This window comes from Neophocaena asiaeorientalis, unplaced genomic scaffold, assembly GCF_003031525.2.
Source record: "Neophocaena asiaeorientalis asiaeorientalis breed wild unplaced genomic scaffold, Neophocaena_asiaeorientalis_V1.1 scaffold406, whole genome shotgun sequence".
NCBI classification, from domain to species: Eukaryota; Metazoa; Chordata; class Mammalia; order Artiodactyla; family Phocoenidae; genus Neophocaena; species Neophocaena asiaeorientalis.
In genome coordinates, this window is record NW_020173381.1 from 1,071,631 (window position 1) to 1,095,056 (window position 23,426).

Genomic DNA, 23,426 nt, shown 5'->3' on the forward strand with positions numbered 1-23,426 from the left:
AAGAACTGTGTGGAGAAAGCAACATAGAAGTTACTTGTACAGGTTAAGTGGTAGGACTCCCAGGCACAGTACAGTGTTATGTTTCTGACAGCATTAAGTTTTTTTTAGACAGTTAATTTTGGAATTGTTCCTGGTTTTTGCTGCTGGGAGTCTGATGGGAGAGGGAAGGTGAGGTGTTCCCCCTCATTATTTCTTAATCTTCCTGCAGGAGGAAATTGCTCTAGTTGTGTTCACTGCCCTTGAACCTGTCATGTTCAAGCAGGCTAGGGTATTTTTTTTTCTCCCAAATAGTACATCCAGTCAGCCAGTCTTAATTACTTCTATTTCATTGCATTTCCCAGAATCCTAATGAGATGTGGCCTAGTGGTGTGAGTGCAGGACCTGCAGTGAGAAATCTTGAATTCTAGTTGCAGATGTGACACTGCTTCTCTTTAGCAGAGGGCAAGTCTCTTAACGTGTTTTGTCCTGCTGTTAATGGGGTTACTAATATTTATTTAACTTATAGTAGCAGGAGAATTAACTAGTTAATGTTGGTTAAAAGGGAAAAAAAGAAAAAAGGGCAAGTTTTTTGTATCGTGTTCATTTCCAAATGCTAATTCTTTCAGGATGATATTGACAGGAGGCACCTGCTCTGTTGCACTTATCAAGCACCTCCTGGAAGTCTTGCTGGATGGATGAGAAGCAAAATTCTGTGCCATGACCTCTGTAGAAAATGTAGCTACCTTCAGGCCCAGTTTCTAACCTGGGTGTCTGTTTTCTGCCCATCTAAGGATATTCCTCTATCTTATGGTTTCTCCAAGGTTAAGTACATTTTTTTCTCTCTCCTGAAACTCTTTTTAAACTTTCTGTAATTCTTTGTGAAAAAGGTTTCATATACATGCAAGGTGCTTTAGTAATTGTTCTGTTGGTGTATTGCATAACTACATTACAGATTTCTGATACTCTGACAATTTCAAACTGCTCATAATATTAGCCACTTTTCAAGGTGTAATCATGGATTTACTGTGCATGGTTGCCAGCATTCTTAACGTCAGATAGTAGCCTTTTGATTAATCTCTGTTTAAAAAATCAGGTCAAATTCCAGCCTACCCTCACCACCCCCACCCTGGCATAAAACAAGAAGGCCTGTTAGGATTTGGGAGGACAGGTAGGGGTTTTGAAAGAATGAGTAAACATTTCCATTACTTCCTTGAATCAGTACTCTTCCTATTGCTTCTCACTGATGCTTCATGAGGTGATGCCGAAGTGTAAGCTCTGTCTTGTCTCCAACACTGATTTGCTGCAATGCTTGTTTTAAGTCACTAGAAATTGGAGGTTACTGTGGATTTCCTTCAGTGCCTAATAATTTCAACAAAACCAAATGCCCTTTATTTAAACTCCAGTCATAATTAGAGGGTTGCCAATGTTAAGCAACCGATGGAGTCTGATTTTGAGAAATGTTTATTGTGCCTCATTAAATTTGAAATTAGTACTTAAGATCAGAAATAAATAATCTGTTTATATTTTGGTAGTGGATGCTGTGTGTGCACACCCTTTCCTCTATGCATCCCAGTGAACTGAGACACCCCTATGCTTGCCATGGTGGTAATCAAAATAGCTACACCAAAAGAGAACTATGGAGGATTTCATTGACGACAAACAAGAAAATGATCTATTGAGTTGCATCTAATTAGAAAACATTAATATTAGAAGCTAACACATTCACTATTTCTAAGATGGTATATAACTCGGTTGTTTTTTGTCAGCATGATCACACATTACTGGCTTCAGCAACAAGCCAATACAAGGGAAATGAATTAAGAATGGTATGCCAAAGGCTGTTACTCCTTCACTCTTAAATAAGCTTGTGGAGACAACTGGGTTTTAAGTGATGTATAATATAAATAATGAGATTGGGGCTGGAACTGGATTTGGGGGTGTTGTTTTGGCCCACAGGCACAGGGCCACCCACTGCTTTCCCTCCAAATATGAAAGTTTTTCAGCTGGCAAGGCTTGCTCAATAGAAATTGTACTCTGCAGGCAGTCAAGGCTCTGTAGCTGCTAAGTAGTAGAGAATTGAGACCAATGAAATAGAATTTAGCAGAAATGGACTAGCTCAGAGTGCTGGACCTTCTCTAAGCCCGGAGAGCTCAAAGATAGGCTGGATTCAGGAGAGCTCATACTGTGGATCCATGGGCCATTGCTTGTGGGACATCTTATATTTGTTTCTAACTGTCAGTTAGACCAGCTTTACCAAATCATAGCTTCTGAAGTTGAAGCTACCCCAGAAGTCATCACTAGTCATCTTAGGTCACCTTGTAAAGATGGTTGTAAATGCCTCTAAAGGGCAATTGAAATGGTCACCAAGGTTGCAGGGAAGAAAGTGGCTCATTCCTGGATCCTTTGGGCTATGTGACTGGGTCCTCCATCTAGGTCTGAAGAACTTTCTCCAGTTAGTGTGTGCCAAATTTTTCTTTTGTCTATCTGCTACACTATACTCTCCTGACCCACTCACTGAAAGTAGCCAAGAAAGTCATTCAGAGAAAAATAGGTATAAAGCCGGTTAATCACTTCCCTGATGTTTCCATCTTGTGTTTGCTTTCCATCTCAGTAGTAGGTAATGCCAAGAACAGTGTTCCTGGGGATTTTTCTTGTGTTTGTGACTTGTTCTAGCTGAGTCAGTATTTAACGTGGCTGTAGCACTTAACCTGTGTGTTTGTTTTCTTGGCTGTTTAAGGGGGAGAGTAACAATTGGCACCTGCTTGTGAAGTACTTTAATATTTGGGGATGAAAGGCACTCTGAGCCTGCAAAATAGCTTTAATGTGTTATAGGTACATATTTGGGGATGGTGATTGGACTTCAGGGTTTGTTCCATTGGTGAATGTGGTTGATAGCTATTTACTTCTCAGGTTGAATTTTGTTTATGTGGGATGAGATAGTATGACTCATGTGATTGAGTTAGTCATTTTATTTAAACTACTTGTATCCACACCGAAGTCCTGTTGATTTTGCATTCCTGTGTAGAATAGGCATTAACTGGTTCCTCAGAGCTTTTTATAAGCAGATATTATTTTAAAGTGCACTGTGCCCCACAGAGGACTTAGAAAAGGGTCTCAGAGCCTTATACAGAAGCCTGTTCTTATCTATATAATGGGATGGTGCTTAGCCTGGTCATTCAGTAGGCTCTTTGCCTCTGAATTGCATGGATTCCTGAAGAAAGCTGCTAGGTTTCTCAAGGAGGCCTTTGTAGTAAAATTTGCACTGGGTTGCTCTTCTAAAGTCACAACTTTGACTCAATAAAAGATGAGGGTGGAGAAAAGTAATTTCCCTAAGCTGCCTTTGTCACCTCTAGGTAGTCTGACCACATCAATGGTGCCAGTGGAATTTTAGCAGTGATGACAAAAGGCCACCAAGAGGGGAACTCTTTCAACTTGAGTTGGATGTTAACTAAATGGGCTGTGTTTCCCACTGATAGCCCTGTCCTGAAAGCCATTGGAATCCTAGAGTTCCCTTCCACATGCAGAAAAGTAGCTGCCACGCTGTCAATCTGTGGCTCAGAAGTCTACAGATAAGGCAAAGCCTTATCTTATCACAGAAATTTTATCTACCCCTGGTTTGGAAACAGTATCATGTGTCACTACTGCCATTCCCAGAGATATGGCAGGACTGATGGATGATGGGCAGGAAGCACCTAACTGTGGCATCTTATCTTTGGCAGTTATATCCAGACTACTGTGTATAAGGTCATAGTTGAAAGTGAGGGCAGAGAACAAACTGTAACTACAGAAGACAGTGGGCAGGATAGATACTTTCTGAAGAAACAAGACCACCTTGGACTAATAGAATTGGTCACCTGCTTTAACTGCAATAAGAAGCTTCATTCTAAACCTCTTCCATTTATTCTCTGGTCTTTCATGGATGGATTCATTACATGAGTACTTGCTAAGTGTCCAGCATTGTGGCAGTGACACTTCAAATGAAAGCTTCCAATCCAGTTGGAGGATGAACTGACATGCTACACACTGAAGTAATCATAGAACCTGAGGAAATTCATAACTACATCACACAGTCTGTACACTAAGTGCTGAGAACATGCTAAACTATGTGGGATGATCAGGGATGTAGACATATTAGAAATGAAGGAAATGAGATATGAGGGAAATAGAGGACTTGTGTTGGATGACTGCTTAGCTAAAGATTTAATTTAGATTTATTGCTAAATGTAACAGGGAACCACTGAAAGGGTTCTTTGAGGCCTTGCAAAGAGAGATGCTGTGATGAAAATAGTGGGTGAGGAATATTATCCACATAACGTTTTGCAAAATGGACTAGAGGAAAAGGCAAATGGAACTGAAGAAATAGTGTCACAAGGTGATGAAAGCTGTTGAAGTAGAGCCAAAAGGACGTATACACATGCTATTTCTAAGAACTTCATAAGTTTTATAACTCATTTGATAGGAGAGGGATGTAGTTTGTATTTGTGATATGGGTTTGTACATGTAACAAATATAAAGGCCAAATCCGCCTATGTGCATCACCTACTACCATCAAGCCACTAGGATGCTACTTAGTTCCATAAAGTTGCAGTGTAATTCTCAAAGTTGCACTCCATAGCCTCTGTACAAGCATATGCATGTGTCTGCAGGTGTATGTGCCTTTGTGTGTGTGTGTTTCATGTTTTTCTGAATGGCCGACATTTTAACCATCCCCAGCAAGAGGTCTATCAATTTGTGACCTCCTTACCGGTACAGCCTGTATCTTTTTTTCATCCTCAGGGTTTGGTGCATGTGTTTTGAATGGATGAATGAATAGATGAATCAGTGCGTGAACAAGACCCATTTTGTTTTAGAATCCTACAATTTGAGGGGGCTCAAAGGGAACATTGGCATCATTTGGGTTATTCTCTTCATTTCCTAGATAGATAAATTAAGGCTTCAAGAGGAATCAAGTGATTTATTCAAGGCCATCAACGAGTCAGTGACAAACATGAGGAGGGAATTCAGGTCACCCCACTACACCACCTTGCTTACTAAAGTCAAACCGCGTGTGTGTGTGCGCATGTGTGCGCGCATGTGTGTGCATGAGAATTAGTGCTGGTGTGTACATAGGCATGGCTAGTGGAAGTTTATTTAGCTTGTTTTCCAGTTCAGGGTAAATATGAGCTTTCTAGTGATGGCAGCTCTGGGGATGGTGCCTTTTGTTCCATCTTTACTAATTCCTCCTCCAGCTTTTGTTGTCTGGATGGATGTCTTTGAATATACATTCTAACTGGAGGCATGTTGACTTTGTTTTTATATAGAATTTACATTTTAATTTTTATGTGTTGAGGATAGTAAGGAGGAAAAAGCCATTTTTCAATTCATTTTCTAAAAATGCCTTTGTGAGGAGATGCCATTTGAACATCTAAAGCAGCAAGCGCTTTTAGAAAAAGGTTATGCGTCTTATCATTATTGATCAAGAACCAGCATTTAAAAATCATTTTGCTGTGCATCTGATTTAGGATTCCAGTTTTCCTATTTGTATTGATAAGATGACTGAGTGAAAAATTAAAAAGAATTAGTTAGCAGATCGCAGTTATAATGATTTTCAGTTTGATGGGACTTTTAAAGTGTAATTTAAAATGGCTGTTCATTTTCAAATGAAAACCTTAAGGTTTGATGAATCTCTTGTTTTCATCTCAGCATCTGTAACCTTTTTTAACTTTGTAGCATGACCTGGGGATTTGTGCCGCTGGGCAAATATTCTAGTCCTGGATATCTGCATTTGTTGGGCTTGTTTCTCCTTAGGGCTGAAGTCTCTCCTGGTGATAAATGTGGTGCTGAGAGAGTCGCAGTCACTCTTCCAGAGACTAGGGCACAACTTAGTGAACTGTGAAAGTAATGCAAAATGACAGTTAAAGTAGGGCATTCTGGTACCTTGGGGGCCTGACAAAGTGGAAGTATTTGACTTCAGATGTGCCAGACTCATTAACATAATAACATACTACCCACCCCAAAGTCTCTCTAGAAACCTCCCATATCCAGAAAGGAGCTACGAGTAGAAAGTAGTTAGCAAAGAAGGCTCCTGAGCAGGTAAAAAAACAAACAACAACAAAACCCAAAACATTACACAGAAGTCCCTATAGTAAAGATCACATCATTTCCCTCTCAGAAAAACATCTCAGCTCTCTATCCAGAACTTAACTCTCATTTTCTAGACTGTTCTAATAATTATATAGTTTCCAAGACAGCAGAGTGGAAATATCAAACTTGAAACAGAAGAGGAGCTGCTTTTGATATACTAATAGTACTGAGAAGTAACAATATTGAGTGTTTTATAGCAAGTTGGTGGGAGACATATGTTAAAAATTAAAGGTAAGAACTCAAAAAACACAGTGCTTTGGGGTCAGTGAGTGTACAGGCAAAACCTGCACGGTACAGTGATTTATGTTTAGAAAGGTTCTTCTAAGGAACCAATAAGGAACTGTGTGATAACTTTCAAAAAGTAGGCAGAATGGGTAGGATTTTAAATCAAAGTTTTAGTCCTTAGAGGAGAAAGCACTAAGCTATCTAAAAAACTGTGCTATCCAGGGGCTTCCCGGGCTTCCCTGGTGACGCAGTGGTTGAGAATCCGCCTGCCAATGCAGGGGACACGGGTTCGTGCCCAGGTCCGGGAGGATCCCACATGCAGCGGAGCAACTAGGCCTGTGAGCCATGGCCGCAGAGCCTGCGCGTCCGGAGCCTGTGCTCTGCAACGGGAGAGGCCACAACAGTGAGAGGCCCGCGTACTGCGAAAACAAACAAACAAAAAAACAAAAAAAAACCCCTCTGCTATCCAGAAGTATTTATTCTTTAGGTTTTCAGAAAATCAAGATTTTATTAAACCTAAACAAAGTAAGAAGTCTGCTCTCAGTGAATCCTAGGATAAGGAATTCTAATTAGAGAAGGGATTTGGGAGAAATATATTAAATGATAGGAAAGTGACTCTTATTTACCACTGAGACAGAAAATAAAAGTTTGCTCTAGACCCATTTATTTTTCTAATGTCAAAATTTAGGTTTTTCAGAAACAAATATTCTTGTCTCTTTGTTGTGTTCCTGTGTTAACTTGGCTGTCTCATTAGAGATGGGGACATTTCCTAGTGAAATTAATGTGACATTTAGAGAAAATTTCCCCTCTCAAATGTTTTATGTTATTTGCCATTTAGAATACTTAGAGAGGGGATTGGAATAATGTCAAGCAAATTTTGATTAAATAAGGCTAACCAGGAGCCAATACATTCATGCAAAAAAGAAAAGCTCTTCTATTATTTCTTAAAAAGTGTATTTCTGTTGTCATTCTTTATCTTCTATTGAGATCACCTTGGCAGATAATCTGACAAAAGAGATCCATCTTCTAAACAGCTGAGCTTGCCTTAGAAAACACAGCACATCAGGTCAAAGCCTGTGGTCCATCTTTTGCTCAGGAGAGTTCTCCACTCTGGATGTCTGTTAGAATTACCTGGGAAGCTTTTTAAAAAAATACTAATGCCTGGGCCCCATTCCATGCCAATTACCTCAGAATCTCTTGGAGTGGGACCTTCACAACAGTATTACAAAAAAAAAATTCCCTAGTTGATTCTAATGTGCAGTTAGGGCTGAGAATCACCGGCTTAAGGCATGCAAACTATTCATTAAGAAAAGATTATTTCCTTCTTCAGGGTGGTCTGAGTCTCATTGTTTGCTCTACCTGAAGTGTGAAAAAATTTTGCTCTTTCAATGCACAGGAGTTGGGTTTGAGCACACGCCTTGGATCAGTATGAGCAAGAACACTTGATGTTAGTATACCCTGACCCATAAAAGGCCATCTATGGCCAGTTAGCTCAGTTGTTTGGATTATAGTTCTAATGAGGCCAGAATAGTGTATCCTACCCAATTAGAATAATTCTGTTGCATACGTTGTTTCCATAACGCTAACCAAGCTGCCTCACAAAGAAACCTGATGCTGATTAAAGAGGCAAAAGACAATGGATGACTCAGCATAGTAAGATCCATTATGGGAAAATCAGTTCTAGTAACCTGCCTCATGAACAGTACTTCTAATTGCATGAGGGTGCAGCATGAGCCATCTGTCCATTATGGTTGGTGCTGGTTTGGGGAATGGAGTATTTACATTTGAAGGCCAGGACCCACGAGAATGGGAGGGGGGTTTACTCTTTTAGACTAAGAAAAAGGAGAAAGATAGGAAGGTGATAAGCTTCAATGATACTCTCCTACCTACAGTGGCAGATCATGGCTGGCTTTTCTGCCCAGGTTAACCCATCTGTATATCACAGCAAGGGAAAGAGAATTGTTAAGGTTTCCATAAGCAAGCCTTTTAGACCTGTGTCCTCTTTAAACTCAGTGCCTGTGAGTGGGAATCCTCAAGGTGAGATATATTATTCCATTAGGACCAAGAAGTAGTACAGTCACCAGGGATAAATTTGTATGGTTTTGCTTATTTGCCCAGAGTTCTGGCACCATGCCTGGAGGTCACATCTCCACAGGGCTCCATATTTGATGCACAGTGTGCACAGATTGGACACCCTCATATGCAAGTCTATGTAAAATATTCTACTTGAAAACTGGCTTCTTTAACATGACAATATCTTGGGATGTTGCTCATGCTTTCCCTGCAAAGCCAGTATCCTCTTTTCTTTTACATCTGTTTCTCTATCTATTAACTTTCTTGAAAAAATGATTTTGGAAGTTTGGAGGCTGAGATGGAATGTATGCACATTACTCTTTTATTGCCTGAATGTGGTCAAATCCCTGCTCCTACTCAGGGATCCAGGTTCTGTAGAAAGCAGAGGATAAGGGTTTCCATCATTCCCACCATGAGTCATGATAAATGCGCTTGAAATTCCCCTTTGGATTTGTGTTCTATTATGCCTATTTTATAGAGGAGTAAAATGAGACACATAGAAATTAAGTAATTTGTCCCGGTTGTACAAACTAATAATTAAAACTCCTGAGTGCTTAATCAATTCCCTGTTTTATTTGGACAGAATGTTTTTGGGGGGGTGGTTAGGAGATTTCCACTTATTAAATTATATATTGTACTGAATATCATAGAAAAGCACATTTACCCAACACCATTTTTGCATTTTATGTTGGTATAAAAATCAGTTCAAGAAGTGTTTGTTGGTTGACTGACTGATGGACAACCTCTTCCAGCATTGTATTCCCCATGCACCTTCAAGTTTGCTTCCTCCTTCTGTAATTATGTTTGCAACAATTTCAGCCTCCATTTTCTTATGAACAAATTAGAAATGAACTGACCCTTTTGATTTTCACTCTCCCAATTCATTCCTTCCAACAGCACAAAAACTTACTTGTGGTTTTCATTAAAGGGGATTTTATCCTCTAGATAAAAGCAGTGTGGGTGGATATTATACAGCTCATCTTCAAATAAGGGGCAGGTGGAGGGCATGGGCATGCCTGAGTAAGTACAGGGCAGTGATGGGATTTAGTTTTCTTCTCCATATGTTCTTCCTTCTTTCTCTCACCTACTCTCCACCCCCATGCCCACTTACTCTAGATACTTAGGGTCCCTATCCTGACTATTGGCTATTTGGTGCTCATGTGGTAGTTAGATCTGCTATCATCTGTCCTGTTTTCCCCTCTACCAAATTCTGAGCTCCTTGAAACATAAAGCTGCATCTAAGAGCCTAGCGACAGTAGTCATCGGAAAGGAATGTACTATTTTGTTAGCTCGACAGCTATTGTGTTTCCTTTCCCAGGCACTTTCAGTTGAAGTGATTTCAGAAGGCCCTAAGGAATGGTGAGAATGGTGAGAATTTCTGGTAGACTGGCAGGAGAGTGGAGGAGATGTGTTTGGACATTTTTCAGTTTATACAATGGTTCAAGGAGAGTAGTACTTTAGTGTTAGAGGTAAGATCCACTTTACTGGACTTTCAGTTACTTCAGTGTTGACTTTTCCCTGTGGTCCCCCTTCTAAGGCTGCCCCCCCTTCATTCCACCCCCAACCTCTGGATGCTCATCAGCTGTTAGCCCATCTCTTTCATCTGACAGGTATTCTGCATTTGCTTTTGTAAAACCATTGTTCAGGCAGTCTGTTGTAACCAGATTAGACAGTGGTGTTTTAATGATAGGAACGTGCTATGATAGGTTTGCTTGCAAACTTCATGTTTCACATGAAAGGCTTTGGCACCCCCTGTGGACTGCCCTTCATCCCGTTTTAGGCATAATACTTGTTTGCCTTTATGTCTGTGATAAAACGAAGGCCTTCCTGTATAACCAGTGCCGAGCAAAATGTCTTAAAACAAAGGGAAGTGCAGTTTAAATCCACAGTGATTACCTTGCTTGCATTTCCATATCTATGGAATACATATTTTAACATGTTAATTATCTACTACTAATAAAAATACCTTTGAACTTCCAGTCAATTTGATGGGCACAGAATTGTGTCCACTGGGGAATGGGAAGCAATTAGTTTCTGTAAAGATTTTGGGTCATGCTGTATCTTCCCTAAGTGGTTGCATGGTCAGTAGCCAGGCATATTCTAGGGGATGTTTGTGTCAAGTTCATCTTCATCTGCCTGGGAGAGCTGCCTCCACAGAGCCCCCAGGGCCCCAAGGAGGTGGCAGGCATTCGTCAGGCTGTTGCACCACTATGGCCTTAGTTTCTGATTCATTCATTGCCTCTTGCCCAGTAGAAAAATTCCTCCTAAGCAGGAGAGTTTAGCTCTTTTCATGAGCCATCTCTGTAACCTTTTTAATCTTTTTTTTCCCCCCACTGCAGACTGAAAACTATTCTTTTGACTCCAACTATGTGAACAGCCGAGCCCATTTAATCAAAAGGTATGTTGGTTTGCTTGCCTATTTCTACAACTAAGCTTGATTTAATATAAAAAGCAAAAAGATTAAGTATTTTTAATGGTGCCGTTTTCAGATTTTGAAATGAAAATACCTATCTGTTTATTGTAGAAAATTAGGAAAATTCAGAAAAGCATTAAAAAAAACTAAGTAAAAATCACTGGTAATTCCGCCACCTAGAATCACTGTCGACATTTTATCATGTTTATTTACATAACTGTATACAGAAATAATTAACAAAATAAAAAAAATTGGGGTCATATTAAAATACAGCTTTATGTGATGATTAAGAAATCTAATATTAAAATTTTCTCCTGTGGAACTTCTAGGGAATTTCAGCATGGCTGTTATTTTGACAACTTTGAAATCATTTTAAGGCTATTTTAATGACAGATGAACTAATTCCTTATCTTTAAAGAACTTTATAGATGAGAGAGGGAAAGAAAAGCTATTTGCCTAATTCAATAAATCTTGAAATAGAAGTATTTCAAATGAAGCGTTCAAAGTTGAGATTTGTGTGAATGGTTGGTCATAACTCAGTTATCCATGGAGCCACAATGTATGTGAATACAGAGCTGAATACTGCCAAGGAAGATTTCTATCTGGTGCGGTGGGCACTGAGGTGCACAAGGCAGGCAAGACAAGGGGTTCAGGGAGTCCTCTAAGGAGAGAACTTGTGCAGAAAAATTGGTACTGACCATTCAGACGATGCCTTTATTACTGTTTGATGCAGATATCCTCTTGAATGGTCCAGTGGTTATTCTGCAGCTAAAATTGAACTCTGTGTGTGATTGTTAAAATAATAGAAATGAAATAGAGAAGCAAGCAGGGTATGTTAGAGCTGCAGTAGAGAAGATCTGAAAATTCTATTATTTGCTGGCTCTAATTCCATAAATTTACATCACCAGAAGTGTAGGATTCAAGGAATAAACTAGTTTGTTGTACAAACAGCTTTAATTCAGATCTAATTTAATTCACGATGCTGCAGTAACCCCTGAAAACATGTTAGGTTTATCTGTATCGGTCTGGAATCGCTTGTGACCTTAAGTGTCGATCGTTAATTATCTGAAAATGGATAGCCCAGTATTAACAGTCATAGCATTGTTTGGAAGTTTTTGAGGGGTTGGGAGGAATTCATTTTGAATATTTTCTTGGCCTACAGAATAAAAGCAGAAGGGGAGGAATTCAAAATTATCCGACTGATCTATTAGGAGGGAAAAAGCCCTCTTTTTTGTGCACTTATTAGAGTAACCACAGCAGAAATTTGCTTTCTTTCTGCTTCAGAACTGTTATTTCATAGCTCCTTTTTTAAACTTCTGGTAAAAACAGCGACTTACCTTATCCTCATAGATCCCTTGGGCTAGCTCTGGGTACCCGGGGATTCTACGACCAGGTTAAACTAATAGCATAAGCCGGATTTTCACAGCATGGCAGAAAGCTAAGACTCCTGGGGACCCTCACCATCTTAGGTCAGACCTGAATATCCAATGCACAAGGCAAACTGATGAGATGAAAACTTATGTTCGAACATTTAGCTGTCGGGACACATGTATTTCCACAGCAGCTTTGGGACTCACTTGAACTTCTGATTTTGATTAATTACTTTATATGTTTTTGTTTGCACACACAGACACACAAAAGGCACAACCTGGACTCAATAGGATCTCAGTGGAAAAATCTCCTGATGTTGCCTGAAATCAAAGATAGTGGCTTTTTACCAGGGACAACCTTGATTAAGAGGAAACATCTGAAAGCTCAGGGACACATGCATTTTTGCCAGGTTCTGTTTTTGGAACCCTGAGGGCTTTAGAAAACCACAAAGGCCTTGGAATTTATAGGATCAATTGAATTTAGACAAATCACAATACCTGGAAAGACACAGGGAATCTTGTGTGCTATGCTTTTTGGGGGGACTAACTATTTTAAATGTAAAATGTGTGGAAAATGTTAAGAGAGTAGTGACTAGGTGATAAAACCACACAAAACATGTTCAAATAGCTCACAGTGATGTTTGAAAGGCGTTTCGCTGTATGTGGTTTCTTGAGGATCCATTTACATGCATGGAAAAAGCTCCTGGCCAGGACATTCTGAATCTGATTATCAGTTTTAATTTTATTATCAAGTCCTTGTTTCTTTAAATGCCAATCCAATTTCAGGCCAACCTTGAGAACTTCTTTTCCTATCCATTTTTTCTTCCTCTATTCACTTTCTACCCATCCAAGGATGCTTCTTGGACCCTTCTTTTTAGCACTCTCCAGCAGTTATTAACTGTCTTACACTCAGACTTCTTTTTTTCTCTCATCTGTCTACCTAGGGTAAACCAAAGGAAAGCCAGAGGGCAAGGGGGTTCTCCTAGCACAAATCAAGGTTGAGAAGGGTGAAGAGTAGATCTGGAAGGGTAACAGAAGATATATGGCACATTCGCCCATAATCTTCTGCACTGAGTAATCTAGCAATATATTTCTGTAGTTGTTTTTTTTCAGAACGTCACCTGTAACCTGCAGGTATACCCAAGGTTTATGTCAGAGTCTAGATTAACAAGCCAAGACAGTTAGGAGTTTTTCTGGATGGATTTCCTTCCTGCTATGTTTGTTTCCTTGCTGTCATCTCAGCAAGGAAAGCCAGCAGTGCTACTTTGTCCCTGCTGCAACACTCTTTCCTCATGCCAGTTTTCTGTGCTGCTGTCTGATACCTGCTTCTACAGTGCTTTTTGAGCAATATCAAGCAGTGCATGTGGCTATAGCTCAAAGAAAATAAAACAGGAAATGAATATGGTACTGAAGCAGTGTGGGGAAAAAAATGAGCATTGGCTCCTAAACCATGCATAGTGCTTTCCTTTTCCACCCAAATTGTCCTGGGGTTTTGCAGCACCTGGTATGGTGCCTTGTCTATAACAAATGCTGGTACATGTTTATTGAAGGAATGGAGGAAAAAAGTTGAAAAAAACGCCTCAGCATTTTTCCATTGAAAACTAGCATTAAATGTTCCCTTAAACCTGCAATTTCTGTCCTTTTATGTGCATTAGAATCTCCTGGGAGGCTTGTTAAATGCAGAGTCTCTAGCTCCATCCCTGGAGAATCTCCAGTTTTCACAGGTTCCCAAGGTGATTGTGATACAGGTGGTCTAGGAACCACTCTGGGATCTTCCTTATGTTTCTTAAATATAGTTTCCCTTCTCTTTTGACTTTCACTCTTTTCTCATTCTCAGAAGGTATTTCCTGGGTATGTGGTGTGATCTACTAGGAAGATAAGACCTGTTTCCTTTCAGATTTTTTTGTCTTTTGGAAAGATTTCCAATATTTTAAAGGGTAAATATGGGTCAGAATGTTATTAATGATCATTCATCAAGAATTTTATGAGTAACTATTGTGTGCAGAATCTTGTTCTAAGTTTTCTCAGACAAACTTGTCCCTCTGTTGGCCACCAGAGCAAGTAATAGAAACATTTGTATTTACAATACCATTGCAAAAAGAACCCTAATTTATTGTCCCACAAAAGTTGGTTTACAAGTCGTTCATCTCCCAAGAAGTACACAGGTAATAAAGCAAGTGGAATCAGCATTTTTTATGCCTGGCATAAATTGTTATTTGTTTTGGGTGAGTGGCCATTTACCAGGCTGTTTTACAATTTGCAGCATCTTACTTACTGTCTTAAACTGCCTTACAGAAATCCATTCATTAAGCCACTAAATGTCCTTACAGGATGAGAGAGAGAAAGTGGTACTTAGAGAGTAAGTGGTACTTAGTTTGTCAGATGGGCAAACTGAGCTTTAAACAAGTTAACTATTCTAAGGTTTGGAGGAGGGGGTTAATACTCCTTGCTTTTTCTTTAGAGAATATATGACTTATTCTCTCCTTACCAGTCCCTTAAGTCCTAGTAGCCAATTCTTCACTATTTTATTATTTCTCTTCTTTCTACCTAAAAAACCAAAAGCTCCGAGGTGGTTTATAATATTTAGATGCATATAAAAACGATGATCAAAAATTTAAAAGACAGATCCAAAACCAATTACAAGAAGCTAAATAGAGATCCCTGGCATGTAACTCACTGCAATTAAACATTATATTTTCCTTGAAGCTTTTTAGAAGCCAAGACAGAAAGGTAAGTATACCAGAGCGTGTCATTCTCATTTTTTAATAAAGGAAGGACACACATTTGACAGGAGAGTTTTTTTCCTGTCCCTGAATTTTAGAAGAAATTAACATAGTGGACAATGTCTGACTATAGTTTATAGAAGATATAGAAACATTATTTATATATACATTTCCTATATCAATCCTATAAAAAGACTATGGACATAATATTTAATGGTAACTCAATGAAAGCATTACCATATATGGGAGTAATGATCATATTAAACAATAACCATTTACTGAGCATTTGTGTATACCTGGTACTTCATGTGAACTATCTCATTGAGTCCTCAAAATGGCCTCTTGAAAGAGGTTTTAGCAAATGCATTTTATTATTTTTTTAAGTTTTTTCTTTTTCTTTCTTTTTTTTTTAAAAATTGGAGTATAGTTGATTAACAATGATGTACTTAGTTCCCCAACAAGGGATTGAACCTGGGCCCTTGGCAGTGAAAGCATGGAATCCTAACCACTGGACCGCCAGGGAATTCCCAGCAAATGCATTTTACAGACAAGGAAGTCTAGGCACCAAGACATTAGCTATCAGGCCCAGGTTCCCATAGATGTAGTGGCAGATTATGGATTATCACTTGTTCTAATGACTCTAAGTTCAGTGCTCTTTCCACTACAGTCAGGAAATCTAATATGCTACAGGAATAGAGTTTAAAGAACCTAGAGCAGTGGTTCTCACCTGGGAGTGATTTGGCAAAGTCTGGAGACATTTTTGGTTGTAACTTCTGGGAGGGGCACTACTGGCATCTAGTGGGTAGAGGCCAGGGATGCTGCTAAATATCCTACAATGCACAGGACACCCCCCCCAACCCACAACAAAGAATTATGCATCCCAAAATATCAATGGTGCCAAGGTTGAGAACCTTGCTCTAAGGAATGGTTAATTGCATTGTCCTTCTTCTACACCCCTCACCATCGTATGTCTCAAGCAAGTTTTAGCAACTGCTGAAATGCAGTCAATTCAGGGTTGAATTCTGTGATTTAAGGTAACAATTTTGCATTGTGGATTAAAGAAATTTTCACATGCTTCAGATAGCAGAAATGCAGGTCAAAAAATTATTTGTTATAAAAATGTAGGAACCAGTAATACCATCCAGGCAGGTTTCCTTTCTCCTGAGGTGCAGGGGTGCATGTGGGCAGGACCAGATTTTTTTCTAAAAAACAAACTTTGAATCTGTTCATGCTGTGTGATTAGTATTTACAGGAAGCCTCCAAATCTGTGCCATAAAACTAGTGGTGACATACTTTAAAGCATGTGTTTCCATTTGGTCTTAATGACCATAAAAGACTCATAAGATGATTGATTTTTGAATAGGACTGCATCCTGGTGGGTCCATAGGGCTGAGTAGCTGCATGACATAATTTGGAGGAGGTGAGTGAGTTGGCCTATTGAGTGATTTTAGTTTTAATACAGTTGATGCTCAGTTATTCTTTCTGAAAATAATTAGCAAACAGGTCAATGCTTCACCCCCTCCTGCCCTTCATTTTCTGACAATTATGGCTTTCCAGTTACTGCCCTTTTGGTCTTTTCCTTTTCATATTCAGGGCAGCAAGCATTCTACATCTAGGTTGGTCATATGTTAAAAATCTGCTGTGATTTCCTTTCGACCAAGTGTGGAGATTGACAATGTAGCCATTGTGTCCATGGCATAGCTCTTCATCGTATGTACTGAATGTTCTTATCAAAGCTTCAGAGAGCCAGGCCTGTGGATGTTCAAGGTTGAGCAGATCAAGCGAGTTTGCGGTGTCATCTCCACAGGGCTCCCTTTTCAGAGGTAGAGTAGGTCTGTTGAGACTTGTCCTAATTCACAAGCCTGCCACTCTCCCTTGTTGAGACAACAACACATTTTCTTGAGTATGCCTTTGCAGCTTCCTCACTGACTAGGGAATGGATTCCCTATTCACTAGGTATTTCAGATGCATAATTTATGGTCCATGGTGGAGCACAGCTGCAGATTCTGTCAGGACACACAAAGTATTAGACATAGCAGATGGGACCTCTATGGATGTACTTAATGTATTGTTCTCTATTTTGTGAGAAATGGTGTGGGGATTTTGGGTAGTATGCTTAGTGCATTGAATGGTGGATTGATTTAATAGGTGCAAGAAAAATTTACACACAAAGTCTTGAGCTGCAAGTTGCCATGTTCTTAGCATAGCTACACTCACAGTTTCCTTAGAGTTCACTCTCTGGTTCTCACTTTTGTCTTACTTTCCATGCACGAAGGCTCTCTTCTTCTCAGCTCCTACCTCTCCTCTTTTTCTTTGACTCTATCCCTCAACCTTTCTCAGTTAAAACTGACCTGAGTTCTCTGATCCTGATAACCCTTTCTATTTGAATTGCATTACCTCAATTTCTTCCACTTTCATTTTCACAGTTGGTTAGTAGATATCTTTGGAGAGGTAGTATACATAGTGTTTAAGGGTCCAGGCTCTGCAGCTAGACTGCCTGGGTTTGGTCTTAGATCTGCTACATTTTAACCAGCTATGTGACCTTGGACAAGTTATTTAACTTCCATGTGCCTCTCTTTTCTTCACCTGTAAATGTGAATATTAATAGCACCTGTCTCTTATAGAGTTGTGATTATTAAAATAGTTAACTCATGTCAAGCACTTAGAACAGTGCCTCATGCACAGTAATCCCTCAGTAAACATTAGCTGTTATTATTTTAATTTGATTATATAAGAAGAGAAAAAAACCTTCTGAGATGATGATATTTTTTGCAGGTGGTTGTTTCAGAGTTGTAGCTTCTTCCGCCTCGCCAGTAGTGATGCAATGAAGATAAGTGAATGAAAGTATTAGCTGCATCAGCATCCAGTAGTGGGACCCTCTCTACAATGTTAAGTTCCGTGATCTTTAAACAGAAATTTCTCTTCCTCCTGCCCTGTTGGACATTCCAGTTACTGTTGGCCTCACCACAGAGCTGACATCATCCTAGCTCTGAAAGAGTTTTAAAAATCAGATCTATCACAGTTATAAATTATCATTCTTTCTTTAACCCAGCAGCTCCACCTTCAAGGACTTAGAGGGCAACAGCCTGAAGGATAGCGGCCATGAGGAGAGTGACCAGACCGACAGTGAGCATGATGTCCAGCGAAGCCTGTATTGTGACACTGCTGTCAATGATGTGCTGAACACCAGCGTGACCTCCATGGGATCTCAGATGCCTGACCATGGTAAGGGCTGATAGGCTGTAAGTTGCAACCATAGATTCCAAAGAACCCAGGATGTTTGGAGGCTCACTGCATTACTTTACTGTAATAAGTGTATTTTCCTACAGGGTTTTGAGATGTCCTGACACCTGTCCAGACTCTTCTTCACCCTCCATGAGTGGATCCCCTATGATCATATAACGTTCAGGCATTTAAAAAGCCAACTACCTATACATATTGTATACATACTCATCGATCATAACTGCACTGCACACATAGGAAATTAGTAGATGCCTTCTCACTAGGAATAAATGCCTCTTTTTGCTTTAGTACATGAATTGGACTGATCAGTTGAGTTGCAGAGAACACAGCACTTATGACACCAAAGGGGTGAGTTTTATTTCCATATCAAGTTGGTTAACTTTACCCAGAAAGAGACTCTGTTCTCTGACCACAGATTGCATACTCTTTACTGAGGAGAGAGTACAAAACTTCCCATTTTGTCTATGGGGCTGTGATGCCAAATCCCACTAGCTACCATGCAAATGCATGCCATTGTTCATAGGAGAGACCAGGGTAAGAAAACATGGCTGACTTAATGTAACATTCTGTGCATGTCAAAAATGCCTCAAAGCACATGTCAGGAACAGCATCCTCATGTATGAAGAAGAGTCTATTTTTGGGAACTCAGCCACACATACTTTAGCAAGAGGAGCCAAGCATAAACCAGGGTATAAAAACATTAGCAGAGTTCAGCTAAGGCAGAATGTTCAGATGGACTTGGGCACAAATGTCATTTTCAGTGTTTTACTGATGCAAACATGTTGGGCAAACAGCCTGTCTTTTTCAATTAAGAACTATGAATTCAGCTTGGTGTTTAGGCTCAGTGAAGGTTCAGAATGCTTGGCTATGTCTTGAGAGAAGCTAGACGCAAGCTCAGCTGGAAGACCCACTGCTAAAAGACTTAAAGATGAGAAAACAAAATATGGTGATTATGTGCTGGTCTTCAGCTGTTTCATTTCACTGTAAACATCATTAAATGCTTTTGTTTTGGTCTTGTAAATGAATCCAAAGGAAAAAAAATGTAAGATCCACAAAATAAAATGTTTTCTATGGAGAAAAAGTTAGTCACTGTAGATTCTATTAAATTGTTTAGTCCATCCCCTCCCCAGCAGATCCAAGTGTCAAAGTCTATAATATATATATCACTACCGATTGTGCACTGCTGCCTTCTCTCGTTGGTGAGTGGTGCCATCCGCAGAGATAGTATACTTTCTGGGTAATCTTACTAAGACTAAAGATGAAAAAATTAAACATTTATATAACTGAAACAGAGGCTATTTGATTCCCAGAGGATTAGCAGCATGTCACAGGATACAGACTGATATGTATCATTTACTAGTCTTGTGTCTCAAAGAAATGCTTTTTCATTTGTATCAGAAAGGGTTTTAGTTAGATGCTCTCTAAAATGAAATGACTCCAGGAAAAGAGATAGTCATAATTGATTCTCACTTTGTGCCTGGCTAGAACAACATTTGTTTTAGTTTTTTGTCACATGTCTCTAGGAAAATAGTACCAGTGGACTGCAGCTAATTTTTCTGAGTGTTTCTTACAAAAGGGATGTATTGTGTATAGATACTGTAGATTTGTAATAATGAGACTTCTAAAGCAAATGTGTGGCATTATCCCAAGACTCTCCTATGTTTAAGATGGGGATTACACACACACACACACACACACACACACACACACACACACATACACACACACACAGTTTTTTGCTCTTCTATTTTGGCAACACTTTTACATTTTGTTTCTCAATATTCGATTCTTATCTATGTATCTTCATTTTTTCCATTATCCTAGCAGTGGCTAAACCTTGAACCAACCCTCGGGTTTGTTCTTTTCAATTTGGTTGAGTCATTAAAGTTTAGTTACAAAGGGAATTCAGGCCTTGTTTACATCTCTGGCTCTACCTTATGATATCCCAGTACTACTGAGCTTTCCATAATGGTACTTAATTGTATCCCCAATCAACTCTAGGCTAGCCACATAGGTGGTGTCACCAGTTTACTTGGGTTGAATATTGCTACCTCAAACAATAGCAATGATTCAAAAATTAACGTTTTCTAGCATTTTCTCAAACTTGGATTCATATAATAAATGTTTTTCATTTTATCCTAAGGCACAGTGGTTGAAAGACAATCACTGACTGATTGCATTTTGATTGCCCCAACCAAACACATCTGTGAGCTGGGTCAGGGTGGAGATATGATGGAATGGCAGGAATCTCTTCTTTCTGGATTATTATCAATCCTGGTATCACTCTCGACAAGCCTAAAACCAGGTCAGTGGGTTGATGAACTGGCTGAGCTGAATTTCCTGGTTGCCAGGTGACTGAATTACATTTATCATCTGCAGTGCCTTTGAATTAATATGTCTCAGCTTGTCCCCCATACTGTAGCTCTTGTCATGGCTTCCCAGGAAAGAAGGTGATGGAACATTCTTTATCCTGTACTTCTACTGGCATATGGCACTTTTTTGCAATGCTATCTCTCTATAGCTCTCAGAGTGCCTTGAGAACAAGTAAGTGTTATCACTCAGCAGATTTTACCACCTGATCTGGTCCCTGATGTGATTTGGTGCTGAGCTGGGAGTCGCACTCAAATCTTTTAACCATTGTTTTCCCTCCCTGAATTTGAGTTATTTGGTAAAATTACCACCTTCTGGCAGGGACAAAAATTTCTCCCTATGCAATTTCTGCAGACAATCTCTAAGAAGAATAGCCAAAAAGTAGGGTGGTCAGAGATGCCAGAGGCTCATGGGTTTGTTGCACAATTGGGGGTTTCACTGGGCTTGAATCTCTTCCTGTCAGGGTTATTTTTGGATTGAATAGTGCTGGGTTAAGAGGCTTTTGTCCCCTTGCTTCTTTGCATGCCCATTTGTGATGATTTGGATATTCCATTATGCATACTCAAATGTGTAGTCCTGATATGAAATTAGAGTTTATAGGTTCATGTCTTAGAACCGTACATACTAGTCCCAAGCCCAACTAATTTGTTTCAAATCACACTCAATCTCTTACCTTATGATTTTAATTATTGATTATAAATTCATCAGCTGAAAAGATGACTCTAATTGCTGTAATATGCACCTAATTTGGAGTTCACTACAACACTGAATTGGTTTCCCCTCCTATGCTAATTGATACCAAATGGAAGCAACATACAGAAATTTGTGATAACATCTAGCTGATTTTGACATCTAAAATCACCAAAATGCAATATAATGATTGCTTTATTTCTCGGAGTGTAGGTTCTTCTGCATGTTCCTAAACTTGTTTATTTGCTAGTTTCATCGCCTGAATATCATTTAACATGTTTGTTGTGTAAAACATGGATTTGAAGAACTTGATCTGTGTCTAATGTAACCACTGTTGCAAATTAGCCAGAAAATGTTCTGTAGACTGCATACTATGCATATTCTAGTTTCAACCACAGGTGTATTAAGACGTTTACACTTTCAACACTCTACCAACAATGTGTAATTTAATTTCCTCTAGGCTTTTAATGAAATTATGATTCAGTGACTAAACATCCTTTCCTTATCCTCTTACCTATCCCCCGACTCACCTCTCACCTCACTAAATTTCCAAACACTCATTTCAATTAATCTCTTAGCAAAATAGGGAGTTCTCAATGGAGAATATTTTGTGACATTGCAAAGCAGTGTGCTGCTGGGCTCCAGAAATGGTAGCATAAACCAGATGTTCATAGAGTAATTGAAAATTCCATTTTATCAGAATAGCATTTGCTGTCAAAAAGTTTTATCTTTACTTCAACAAAGAGGTTGATTAGCTCCCCCTGGACCCGAATTAGCATCTTTCAGGCTAGATATACTGTTTTGCAATTCATGTGGTTATTTCTCCCCTGGTTTTGCTCATATAGAATCTTTTAAAGGTGTCTTTAGCCTCTTGAAAATATACCAGGTAAAATTTTTAATTACTTGAACACAGTAATGTATATGTATACAGTGTTTCTATATATATGACTTGCAGGTTTTTTTCATCTTGCCTTAGGTATACAGCATTCTAACCAGACAGGAACAATCCATGCATAGATATATATTATTCATTCATTCAGCAATATTTTGGAGTGCCCACTATATGTCTGGCTCTGGGAATGTGTCAACTACTTCTGTTATTGACTGTGAAAGTTATCTTTTTAGCTATGCTTATCCGGGTTTTGCTGGGGTGACCAAGGTCAGCTCAATGATGAAATGAATAATTCTTTCTGATTTTAGAAATCATCATAAGAATAGAGCCTGGGACTAATAAAAACCTTATTAATATTGTGCCAATAAAGCAAAAGAAACAATAAAAGAAGACTGTTACACTCAAGATCTTATTTTTAGTAAGAGTATCACGAAAGGTTCTCGATGTTCTAATTTGAACAGTGTCACAATGTTAAACATTTTCTTTTTAAATCCATCTACTCTGAGATTGAACTTCCTGCTTACTTTTAGTTACTGTCATTGTAAGATGGTTGGTTTAATCTCTGACATGCCCAGTTACCTTGCTGGTTAAGAGGTACTCAGTGATACTCAATACCCAGTCTCCCTTTCATTCTGACGTCCAGGATGTTTATCCATTCTCAGTCTCAGCAATGGCTGGGTAGGTGGGAAGAGAAGTGACAGGTGGATGCTTTTGTTTATTTCAACTACATTGCTGCACCAGATAATTGAACTCCTTCCAAAGCATTATTTACATTTTATTGGCAAGGTAGCTGCTAGAATAAAATGTGTTGTCCTTAACTAATGGAAACATCCATGCTCTTAGCAGTTGTTTACTAGCATTATTTTGGCCTGGGCCTTTTGGTCAGAGAATTCTTTTAGGACAGCTCTGTTCATCTGCTTTGAAATAAAAGCACTATTCCTTTTCTTAATATAATAATGTTTTCCTGATCCACTTGGAACTTTTAGTTGTCTCACAGTCATTGTCTATTTTAAAATTTATTATTATTAATAATTATCTGTAGTATGGGATTCATTACTCATCACGAGAGTAAATGCCAAGGGCTTTCTTTACTGGTTGGCACTAAGAATTTCTATATTTCTGAGCACTCGGAAAGCATTGGAGGATGGAGGCTATATAAAGGGAGCACACTGAACAATTAGCAGTTTAATTCTCTAGGAGTTTATGATCCAATAGCACAAATGGTCCAGTATGGAATAGACTGCATAGGATCAGTGAAGAAATTAATTAAGATTATTTGAGCTGGAAAGCAAAGTGCATTTCAAAAGACAGTTTGGTGTAATGGG

General features: G+C 39.1%; 1 protein-coding gene across 3 annotated transcripts in view; it reads left to right on the plus strand.

The window, feature by feature from the left end:
• Positions 1–23,426, plus strand: part of PCDH19 (protocadherin 19) — a 104,725-nt gene that overhangs the window by 45,783 nt on the left and 35,516 nt on the right. For 2 of the 3 annotated variants that reach the window (XM_024746550.1, XM_024746551.1), the window contains 2 exons: positions 10,740–10,798; positions 17,959–18,131. In XM_024746550.1, coding sequence (XP_024602318.1) covers positions 10,740–10,798; positions 17,959–18,131 — 232 coding nt within the window. The remainder of the gene's footprint in view (positions 1–10,739; positions 10,799–17,958; positions 18,132–23,426) is intronic. The other variant, XM_024746552.1, reaches the window with a different exon arrangement.